The following is a 12498-nucleotide window of genomic DNA, read 5'->3' on the forward strand; positions in this document are numbered from 1 at the left end:
TTTTATTTTTATTTTTATTTTTATTAACTACTAGCTAGCCTCTTTCTAGGAGGTTGGATAGATGCAACCAAATACATAAGGGAATGTACTAGAATGTTCAAAATGGATTCTTCTAGAAACCTCTCTTAAGGGAAGGTTTTTTTTGGCTTTGGGGAAATTTTACTCTTCTACGTAGAATGAATAGACTCGTAATAATGAGCCATCTCTATCATACAACTTATGATCAATGATCAAAGCACGACAAAATAAACGCTCAAATTTATGATAACTTCCAGCTGGATTTTAGCTGGCCTGCACCGGGACAGGATGGTCGGACCCACCTGCCCACCGGCACGTGTACTTAAGATCTCTGACACTGTGCAGACAATGTACCTCAAAAGACACTTTAGCTGGTGAGCTGGCATTCTAGTTTTAATAAATGAAGCTATTTATCTGTACCAAAAATCAGTTATTAATCAGGGAATGGCCTTCCCACACGTCAGACATGAAAAACCCATTTGAAGATTTATTCAGAAAATTGGAAATATAAGGGGCCATTCTGAACAGGGTTTTCAGACTACCTATCAAACGTATATACATTAAATATACATTCAATGGTCCCACAGAGACTGGTTGACAGTAGGTTGAAGTTGAGGTATATTAGGAGAGTACTTAATCAATGTGGTGTATCATTCTTTATTATATAGGTATAGCTGCAGATCAATCTGTTTGATTAGGTTTATATGATTGAATTCAAATTGTAATAAAGAAAACTTTTTATGGGATTTTGTGGTCATCCCAAAAGTTCTAGATCATTGGGGTCTTGATCAAGCGAGTCATCACCATTAGCTTTTATCATTTGGATGCATCCCAAGGTCTATATGTAGAGATAAGTACAAGCAATTAAGAAAGCAAAGCACATTGAACAATAACAATCCATAGGTAGGAGAAGGTTGATCCTCGAGGTCTGAAATGTCATGTTAGAGAGGACCCACTTTGGGAAAGCTTGTCTGACTGGCATATGGGAGTGGTGAATCGAGCAGTTCAGACCACGCTGGTTTTGGATTTATTTGTTTGATGACTTGTCTGATGTGGGGAAAAATTCAACCGTGGCTTGTGCATAAGCAGGAAAACTTGGTGATCAAGCAAATTACTGCTAGTGGTAGATTATTCTAGAATCTTGTTGGAGATCATGGAAGTGACTGGAGGACTTCAAAATTTAGCCCTCATAGCAGTTTGGCAGTTAGATCTTGATTTGAATAATGGGTTTTGGTGATTTTTCTTTTTAATTGGGTGGTTTTCTGAAGCGGTCTCACTTTCATGTCAGTTCGGTTTTAGTCCGAATATCTGGTTTTGAAGCACACAAGAAAATTTGGAGTTGGCTACAGCGTTTGGACAGCCAGGTTTTGGGTCAAATTTGGAGATTAATATTGAATAGACTTGATGGCATACAGAAAAATAGATTTATCATCAGTTTGATTATCGGGAAAACTGTCTATTTATAAGTAGTATTTAGATTTGTGGTATTACAGCTCTTGGGTATGCGATGTTTTATTTCAATTCGCAAGTCTGATTTTAGAGCTCTTCTGTTATCTTTGAAAATCTTGGTAATCATCTTGTCTGATATCTGGGCATTCAGCTGGTCCTATAAGTAGTGAGGAGAAATCTTTTTGGGACTTTGTGGGGTGTTTCAAGAACAATGAATAAATCAGCGCAAACTGTTGCAGATATAGTAGAGGAGATCATGAGATTGCACAGATCTCTTCCTCCGAGGCCCAGTTTTGAGGAATTTGAAGCTGCCATTGCTCTGGTAAAGGATGTGGAGAGCAAAGAACAGTCTCAGATAGAAATGATTATGAAGCAGCAGAAACCCTCTGATGTGCCTTTCGAATTATTTGCAGTGTTGCAGGAAATGCAGAAGAACTTTGTTTGTATGAAGAGTCAGCAGGAGAAACGTGAAGCCTTAGACGTTATTGATCTAGAAAGATACCATCGCCTGTTTGATGATTGGCTGCAAAAGGCATACGGGGCGATTCAGTATGCCAATGGTAATAGTAATAGTTCAAGGGCTTCATGGATTGCGCCCCAACTTCCCAATGGAGATGGAGTTGTGGGAAATGGAGGCGACTTTTATCTCAAAGAATTTGAAGGGAAAAAGAAACAGGAGGTAGTCCGTATTGCACAATACAGTAAGGATGACAGCTTTATCCAGAAACCAAAGGTGTCATATTCAGAGGAGGGAATTAGAGAATCAGAAAAACCTAGAGCTATGATGCCGAATTCCTTTGTCAAACCCTCTGCAGAGCCAGGAAGTGGAACAGGTTGGTTATTCTTCCATGACAGTACCAAGCATTTACAAGTAATTTCCTCGTTTTTAATTGAGAAAAAGAAACCCAGTTTTTTATTCTTTTATAGAATACAAATTGTTATATAGAAGCTTGATGGTTAATAAAACTAATAGTAATTTCTATGGTGCTACTGACCAATGATGGATGAGGTGAGATAACTTCGGTTACCGATTCATCTCCTAATTAGAGCTTCACTTGGTCAATTTCCTAGTAATTTTAATTAAATTGCATTGATTCAGCCAGTCATGAATACATGAAAGCCTACCACAAACAAATTGCAGAAGCTTTCATTTTTTCTTGAACCCAAAATCAAAGCCCATTTTATGAAACAATTATGAGTAGTGCTTACTCGTATAGTTGGTCGTTGACATTTTTCTCAAGATAACAAGCGTAAAGTTCTTGTCAGTAGCTTGATTAACTGTATTTCCCTTATTATTTAAAGCTCTCTGTGAGGTAGTTTCTCTCAATTTGTATTGAGGTTTTAATTTTATTCCCATTAGAATCTTTATTGTAGACAGAATCTGCACTGTGATTATAGAGCTATAATATAGTTTTCTGATCAAGAATGGTTGTGGGAAAATGAAAATTTGTATTTGTGACCCAGAGTCTACTACTGATCAGTTTCAGTTCTCTGCCATTGCTGCCTTTACTTCGTGGTATGTTTCCTGCCAATATTACACGTTGAGTGATTATTCAGATTTCTGCACATTTTACGCAATTGAAATTTGTAGTTGTGACCCAGAGTCTGCTATCAATCAGTCTCAGTTCTCTGCCATTGATCTTTTTAATTCGTGCTATGCTTTCCTGCTACATCTTCACCGTTGAATGATTGTTTGGTTTTCTACACCTTTGCAATTCTTTAATGACATTTTTATTTTGTTTAGAGAGCATTAGTGACCCTATTTTTTGGGTATCTGGAATGCTAGCCTCTCCGGTGCAAAATTCTGAATGACAAATCCCTTTTCAACCTAGATTTTAGGATAAGCTACTGGTGCGCTGCACTCTCTCTGGACTAGTTCTGTTGAGCAATTATTTAGTTGTTACACATTTGCAATTCTTTATTGACAGCTTTATTTTGTTTGGAGAACATATGTGACCCTAATTTTTGGGTTTCTGAAATGCTTGCGTTTCTAATGCAAAATTTTGAATGACAAATCTCTTTTCAACCTGGGTTTTATGATGAGCTTCTGCTGCTCCGCACTCTCTCTGGATTACTGCTGTTGTGTGATTATTTAATTGTCTAGAATTTGCAATTTTTTAGTGATGCTTTGTTTTGTTTAAAAAACATCTATGGCCCTATTTTTTGTGTTTCTGAAATGGTTGCCTCTCTGACGTGAAATTCTGAATGGCAAATCATTTTTCAGCCAGGATTTTAGGATGAACTACTTCTGCTCTGTACTCTTTCTACACTTGTGGAGATTGAATTTGTGACCAATTTTTACCCACATCTTCAACGAAGAAGTTTACTGTATAAAAGTGTGGTTTGGATTACTTTTTCACGTTAACAAATCTGCAATCAAACAAACAACTCCAGGCAGTCTATCTCAATTTTGTAATGTTATATTGTTTTATTTTTATTTCTACATTTTTTCTGGCAGACCTATTATTTTCGTTCTTTTGGGAAATAAGGGGCTTAACTGATCTTGATGAATTTGGATTTGAAGACTCATGGTTAAATTTACTTTCTAAGTGAATCAGATTTTATTAAGAATTTGAGAATAACAATATTTTAAGTATTTTTTCTGCAAGAGAATCTGAGCTTCCTCAAATTAATGAACGTCTTTATGTATGCCTTATGCTGGTTTAAACAGGTGATGGGAAGCAGAAATTCAGCCTTATAAAAATTGCTAGCGTCTTTGAAGCAACAGCCAAGACAGGTGCAGAGAGTTTGGATCTCCAAGGAAAATTACTAGACCAGCTTGAGTGGCTTCCAGATTCAATCGGAAAGCTCACTAGCCTTGTTCAACTCAATTTGTCTGAGAACCGAATTGTGATTCTTCCTAGTGCAATAGGAGGACTTACTAGATTGACAAAACTAGATTTGCACTCAAATCAACTGCACAGTCTTCCTGATTCCATTGGAGAGCTTTCTAGTCTGACTGAATTAGATTTACGTGGCAACCGTTTAACTAAATTACCTGCTACTATTGGGAATATTTCCACCCTTGTAAATCTTGATGTGAGTTCAAACCACCTTTCTTCATTACCAGAGTCCATTGGCCAGCTGACAAACTTGAAAATACTAAGTATTGGAAACAATGAGATTGAGGAACTTCCATATACAATTGGTCAATGTACAGCTCTAGTTGAGCTTCGAGCAGATTTTAATAACCTCAAAGCGTTGCCAGAAGCAGTTGGTAAGCTTGTGTCTTTGGAGGTCCTGACATTGCACTACAACAGAGTGAAGAACCTACCAACTACCCTGGCTTCTTTAGCAAGTTTGAAAGAACTTGATGTTAGCTTCAACGAATTGGAGTCAGTACCAGAAAGTCTCTGCTTTGCAACAAATCTTGTCAAACTGAATGTTGGCAGGAACTTTGCTGATTTGCGTTCTCTTCCCCGGTCCATAGGAAATCTTGAAATGCTTGAGGAGTTGGATATCAGTAGCAATCAGATAAAGGTTCTTCCTGATTCTTTTGCACTGCTAAAAAGGCTTCGTGTTCTTCATGTAGAGGAGATACCACTTGAATATCCTCCAATACATATAGCTGAAAAGGGAGCTCAGGTGATGAACAATAGTGATGTTCAACATGCTTGTTTGATTTTGAAAGCAATTTTGCAAAGCAAATTATATAGCATTTCTTAATTCATGCTGATTAAAAGGCATCATCATATCACAGGCTGTTGTGCAGTACATGTCTGAAGAAATTGCCAAGAGAGAGGAAAAATCACAAGCAACCAAGCCAAAAAGGAAAAGGGCAAGTTATTTTCAATGTCTTATCACATCAATTTGGACAAAAAGAAACACAAAGAATGGGAAGGTTTGATCTTTGACTGCCACAGAAGCAAATTAAGATGAGAGGTGAGTTCTACAGATGCAAGGAAAGAGTATATTCTTAGTTTCCAGAGTTGAGGGTATTTTGTAATTGACTAAATAATTTTGAAATCGTTTTACAGGTATAAAACAACTGCAGCAAGTTTCTGGCCTGAAAAGTAGCGCAACATGCAAAGGTGTATTGGGATGAAATATTGACTTTGAGTTTGGCTTAAATCTTCATAAGCCTATTTTGAGATATCTTGACATTTCATTTGATATTTTAAGGCACCACTCTGGCATGTAGGGGGTTGAGCTAGAGGCTGCTTGAAAGGAAGCTGTGTTACATAGTGCATGATTTTTTTGTATATTGTATCAAGTATGATTTTGTTTATATTTAAACAATTCTTTTCTATGCCCAAATGGGAGAAGTGTGGAAGACATTGTACTATGAGTGTCTCTCCAGTTGGTCATGGAATCTGGATAAGCATTGCTTGGAACAGATAGACATTACTTGGAACTAGATTTTTGAGGTTTTCGTGAAATTGTATAGCTTAAAAGTTAAGACTGAATCATTTGCCTTTTGTTTGAATAATTGAATCCATCTAGTGTTACAGATCATGGAGCTTTTCTTGTTGCATCTATGTTTATGTTTATTCTGGTGGATGATGTTACTCATTTCTACTGGCTGAGCTTAAACTGCTGGCAAGTTGTGGTCAAGCTGTTGGCTATTTACATGGGTAATCAAATACCTGTAAACAGCAGGCATGTTGACCACAATCTGTTGGCTATTTGTTGACCATATTCTATCATTGAATGATTGACATTATTAACTAGCTATTTTCCCAGGTTCTTCCATGTTGCAGGTGAATTATTTTCTTTCTAATTTACGTTTAAGATTTATTGGAGACTCTTGAATTATCCTTAATAATATTTTATGCTAGCTGGACTTTGACATTCCCTTTGACCTATTTGGTCATTTTTTTATGGTATTTTGCCTTTTTTTTTTGTTCTAACTTTTGCAATAGTGGCTTGAAGATGAAATGAACAGTCAACTAAGCAATGCTTCTTCCAGGTCATACACTGAACTAGACTATGTAAGTTCATTAAGCAGAAATAGAGCCTTATATATTGCTTGCTGATCATGGAAACCAATCAAGGATTTCGTTAATCTTAAGTTTGTCAAACGTGGTGCTTCTCAAAAAAATTTGTTATCTCAATAGGACTAGCTTTCTACATGTTAAATACCTATTGTTAAGGCCAGTGGTCAGCCTATTTGAATTAGAGGCCTATGTCAAATTTGACATTGTTAAGGTGCTGAATGAAGTGTACAACATAGCCCAAAAGTTTCTATTAATCATAAAAGACTTCAAGAAAGGTCAATCCCAAAGAGTTCTCAAGCCATTGTATGCCATGGTTGGTCACCAAGGTTAGTTTTAGTCTTGCAGTTTCCTAAAGACTTATAATTATCAATAATATAATGTTGACTTGTTTAAAAGTTAAGGACTTGTAATGTCAAAAATGCAATTTTGAATATATATTTAATTGAAATTTGACAAATTACTTTTTCTTAGCTTTGTTTTGATCCTATACATCTATATTTTTAAATTTAAATTCAACTCATGTCTCATTGTGTGTTATAATTTTTTAACAATATAAGGAAATAATTAATTCATGAAATAGATTATAATGAATAGATTTGGTCTTGATTGTTGATATGGATTCTTTGTTAGGTTTACGGTTAGGGTTAGGGTTAGGATGAGGATTATGATCATAATTAGGATTGCAAAATTTTTTGTAAGTTTAATTACAGCCTAACCCTAAGTTAACACACTTTAGCTCTAATCATAATAATAACCCTAACCCGAACGTTGTCTCTAACCTTAATTAAAATGTTTTTATTTCAAAATAATTTTTAAATTCTTTGAATTTTAAATGTTTTTAAAAATTTAAATATTTTTTTAATTTTATAATATTATTAAATACTACATACAAATACAATTTTTTATAAATAATAACTAATATTAAATATTAATATATTGAAATTTAAATAACATTACATCTATCTCTAATACCCTAACCTTAACCAAATATTTATCTTCTAATGGAATATTAATTAAACCAACCCCTAAACCTAACATTAAACTAATCTTAATCTTTAAAAGATGGTATATATTATTTAATATTTACGTTATGTTAAAAATTGTAATTATATAATTAAAAGATGGTATATATTATTTAATATTTATCATAAGTTAAAAATTGTAATTCAAGTAATCAACTCCTTCTGAATAGATTGTGTATAAATTTTTGCATCAACGTTTCGAATCACATTCAAATTAAAAAAATGATAATCTACATATTATAATAAAATGATCTTGTAAATTTTTCTAATCAAATTTTCTTGCACAATAATTTTTAAATCATTTAACTCTTCAAATATTTTGAACTCTTTAAACTAAATTTTTAATATTACAACTAACATTAATATTTATTTTCTTAAATTTAATTTTTAATATATATATATATATATATATATATATATATATATATATATATATAAACAATTCAAATATTGTAAAGAATAATATGTCTCCATCACAAATCTTCCATGAACCATAGGATATATGAATTCTTTCCAAGAATAACTAATAGGAAATTTCTCATCTCAAGAAATGATGGAGAAATTCAGCCGACATAATCCTAGCGGTCTTTTAAAGGCTCTCATTGAAAATGGAGCTCGCCTTCCTCCTGATTTTGATAGATCCATTCTTGATCAACAACCACAAGGAGACCTCGCTCCCACTCATATCATCACACTTATTCTTCAACCTCAACCAATCGCACCCCCACCCATCATCCAACCCCAATCAATAGCGCCTGCGGCTTCCGTCCTCGTGGTCTCCATTCTGCCCTCTTCCTCCTTATCATCTATGCCAATATCCAATCCGATCTCGTCTATTCTCCAACATGCTTCTATGCCATCTTCTTCTACCCAACCATACGTTTCTATTCCACAATCCTCCATTCATCTCAACAATGTTGCTAACTTCATTCGAGCTTCGCTTCTTCCTGTCACAACAATTTGTGGGTCGCAACCAATTGTCACTCAAGTCCCCATGACATTGGTCATCACATCTCGCATCCCCTGTTCCTCATCATATCAATACATTAGTGGTGGTGGTACACCTTCCATGACTCATTCGATTCTAGGGGCAAGCACAATACATCATGTCCAAAATCCACAACAAGACATCATCAAGGAAATCCAGGACATGAAAAACATCATCAAAAACATGAAGGGACTAACAAGAGGGAACCTTACTCGTTTGAGGAATCATGTCCTTGTCCTTATGACCCGTCCATATCAGTTGCACCATAACCACCAGGGTTTAAAATGCCTCAGTTCACAAAGTATGAGGGCAAAGGGGACCCCGGAGACCATGTCTGTGAGTTCCATATCTTATGTCAAGAAGTCTCCTATAGTGACTTATATCTTCGAAGGCTCTTCCCTAAGAGTCTCACGGGAGACGCTCTTGCATGGTTCTCATCCTTGCCTCGAGGTTCTATCACCTCCTTCCCGAACTTAGCAGAAAAGTTTGTGGCCCACTATGCTTACAACATTGTTAATGATGTTTCCATGATGGACCTTTGTAACACAAAACAGAGGCCTAAAGAAACTTTCGCTATTTCTTGCAAAGGTGGCAACACCTTATCAAGAAATTCCAATGGGGCGTGCTAGAACAACATCAAATTGAATTATTTCAGAAAAATCTGGTGCCTGAACTATCAAGACCCTTGACATCTCAATGCATAAAGTCTTTTCAGAAGTTGACTGATAAGGGTTTAGCCCTTGAACGTGTCTTATTAGAGGAAGGTACATTAAAGCATTATCAAAAATCAAGTCAAAATTCCTCCTCTTATCACAATGACAAACCAAAATTTTGGTCTAAGAACAAAAACGTAGTCAACGATGGTGTGACTGATGCAAAATGGGTCCAAACTGTGGCTGCTCCTCCAAAGCCCACCACCACTAATCGCCAATTCAATAATCAAAATCAATCTCAAAAGCCTCATAACAATGTCTCAGTTCAGGGGTGACCACCCCGATCTAACAACATGAATCCAAGAGACTTCACTCCTCTAGAAGAGCCCATTGAGGTTGTGTTCCAAAATCTTGTCCAAGCAGGCGCAGTAGTCTTTCTGATAACTCGCCCGTTTGATCCTAATCAACCCAAACCTAGGTGGTACAATGAGAATGAGTATTGTGAATATCATCGTATCAATGGTCATGATGCACGAAAGTGTATGAAGCTGAAAATCTACATACAAGACCTCATTGATAAGGGTGATATTGAAGTAGCAACAACCAAACTTGGTAATAACAATGACAAACTTAAGATGTACCAAGAACCTTTCCCGAAGCATGACAAAGGCAAGGGCTCATCATCCAATGCTATGAACTACGATTACACCAATCATATAACAGGCTTTGACTTTTTAGTGGGTCACATTGAGCCTGCAGATAACCATGTCAATGTCATAACTATCCGAGGATCTAAACCTCCCCCTTCCCAAAGCAGACCTAACCCTGCTAAGATAGTCATTCAAGGTGCCACACCTTCCGCTTCCCACTCTCATAATGACTACAACGTAACCACCCGCCAAGGTAGAGTCACTGTCCAAGGAGTCCCTTCCCCACCAAACCCTCCCCCCCCCCACCCCCCATGTCATCCACCCGTCGATATGACCTCCTAGAACATCTTGGAAAAAGCCCCGCATAGATCTCCATCCTAGAGCTCCTCAAAACTTCCCCCGTCCACAAGGAGATTTTGGAACAAGCCCTCCTTGAGTCACATGTCCCCGACAACATCAATGCTGCCCAATTTCAAGCTCTCATTGGAAACCTTGCTACCCAACAACACCTTGTGTTCACCTCCAATGATGCTCCTGCAAAAGAAGACCATAACAAACCAGTGCATATTGAAGCCCTCATCCAGAAGTGAATTCATTTTTTGAAACTGGAGAATTGATGAAATCAAATTTATTGGGTTCCCACATTTGCATTGAATTTCAAACCATTCCCTTTCGTTAAGCACCACGTTCTAAAGATAATGCACATAAGAAATATGGAATGTTAAGTATACTTAATATTTACATTAGATTAAGATTAAGGTTGTAATTCAATTCATAAAAAAATAATGTTATATATTGATAATGCTAATCATTCATTTCACCAAAAAAAAATTCATACTCTCCACAACCCAATATAAATCAAGAGAGAAAATAATTAAAATATATAATACTAATTGTGGACACCCAAATCTGTCCACTTAATTAAAAGAATACTTAGTATTTATTTGATTATTTAACCATCGATCAACAATTAATTAAATTAATATTTAATTAATTCATCTTAACCCTCTTCTCCTATTAATTAAATAAATTATTCAATTTATTTGATTTAATTCACTTAACCAATTTTAGACCTTTAATTAAATAAATAAATCATATTTGTTTAATTAAATCTTCTCACATTTAATTAAATTAATATTTATTTAAATCCCCCAAAATCCCATCTCTCGCATTTAAATAAACTAGCAACTGCACCTTAGTGTGCAATGGGTACGCCAAAGAGATGTGAAGATTAATTAGGAAATATTCTGGTAAATTATTTCTCTACATTTGTGTAATACATAAGGCCATGAGTTGGTAGACGTTTAAAAAATAATTTTTTTTGGGTGTAGCAAAGGTTTCAATGGAGAAGTGACATCATCAAATCAATATGCATCCTTCCAAACATGACTAAAACAAACATCTAAATCAAGAAGATAATCAAGGTCCATTAGAAAAAGGCTCGTGGTATTTTTTCAATAAGGAGAGAGGGAGAGAGGGAGAAAATAGAAAGAGGGAGATAAAGAGGGGAAGAGTGAGAAAGAGAGAGGGATAAGGAGATAGAGATAGGAAATATAGATATAGAGGAAGATGGAGATGGAGAAGGAGAAGGAAAGGGGTATGGAGAGGAGAGGGAGAGATAAAGAGAGTGAGGATAAAGTAAAATGTGAGAGGAAGAGGGAGAGGGAAAGATAGTTAGAGATATAGATAGTAAAATAGAGATATAGTGATATAAAGAGATATAAAGAGGGGTAGAGAGATGAAGAGATATAGATGTGACGAGTGAGAGAGATAAAGGTAACATTCATAAGTAATAAAGAGAGGTATGTAGAGAGGAGAAGAGAGATAGAGATGAGGAGCCTAGAGAAGCATGTAGTGTGTGTGAGAGAGATATTGAGAGATAAAAAGATAAATATATTAGAAGTGACATATAGAGAGAGGTGGAGAAATATATATATATATATATATATATATATATATATATATATATATATATATATATATATATATATATATATATATAGAGAGAGAGAGAGAGAGAGAGAGAGAGAGAGAGGGGAAAATTTTGATAGAGACAAGTAGTGGAGAGAGAGAGGAGTGAAACAAGGAGTCTGTATGTGTGTTATAGAGAGAGATAAAGAGATATAGATAGGGAGGAAAAAATAAGGAGTGTGTGTATGAGAGAGAGGGAAGGAGAGGGATAGAGAGATGATAGAGGAGTAGAGAGATATAGAAAGAGGGGGTGATGAGAAGAGGGGAAAGATAGGGATAGAAAGAGGGGGTGATGAGAAGAGAGGGAAATATAGGGATAGAAAGAGGGATATAGAGAGGTAGATAGTGGTTGATTTTTTAACATATGACAAAAGAGTTTTTTCACCTTGATAACTCTATTCATTTTCATCTATCAAAATGGATGAGCAATATGATTGATATTTTTATCAAAACATAATTAAAAGAGATGTCACCACACATTCACATTTTAATATTGTTTGATAGGATGATTTTACATGCAACTTCTTAGAATTTTTCATAGAACATGGGACAAATTAAAAATTTATTACATTATAGTCAAATATGGCAATTAATGGGTTGTCTAATCAGTTTATTTTATATTTTATTTATATAAGATATATTATATGTTTAATATTTATTTGTCTCTTATATACAAAATTAATATCATAAGTATATTTATTACAATTGATTATGTTCTATATAATATATTCGTAACTATAAATTTATTTTGATAAGAATAATATATTAACTTTTACATATAATACTAATCAAAATAATAAATATATTCTA

The 12498-nt window shown here is 35.1% G+C and overlaps 1 protein-coding gene across 1 annotated transcript; it reads left to right on the forward strand.

Annotated features, from left to right (window-relative positions):
• Positions 1-556: 556 nt before the first annotated feature.
• LOC131034957 (plant intracellular Ras-group-related LRR protein 4) lies at positions 557-5922 on the forward strand. The gene is made up of 4 exons (XM_057966574.2): positions 557-2300; positions 4139-5052; positions 5168-5349; positions 5445-5922. The coding sequence occupies exons 1-3, from the start codon at positions 1679-1681 to the stop codon at positions 5312-5314; spliced, it is 1683 nt and encodes a 560-aa protein (XP_057822557.2). The 5' UTR covers positions 557-1678; the 3' UTR covers positions 5315-5349; positions 5445-5922.
• Positions 5923-12498: the final 6576 nt, after the last annotated feature.

This window comes from Cryptomeria japonica, chromosome 8 (genome assembly GCF_030272615.1).
Source record: "Cryptomeria japonica chromosome 8, Sugi_1.0, whole genome shotgun sequence".
NCBI classification, from domain to species: domain Eukaryota; kingdom Viridiplantae; phylum Streptophyta; class Pinopsida; order Cupressales; family Cupressaceae; genus Cryptomeria; species Cryptomeria japonica.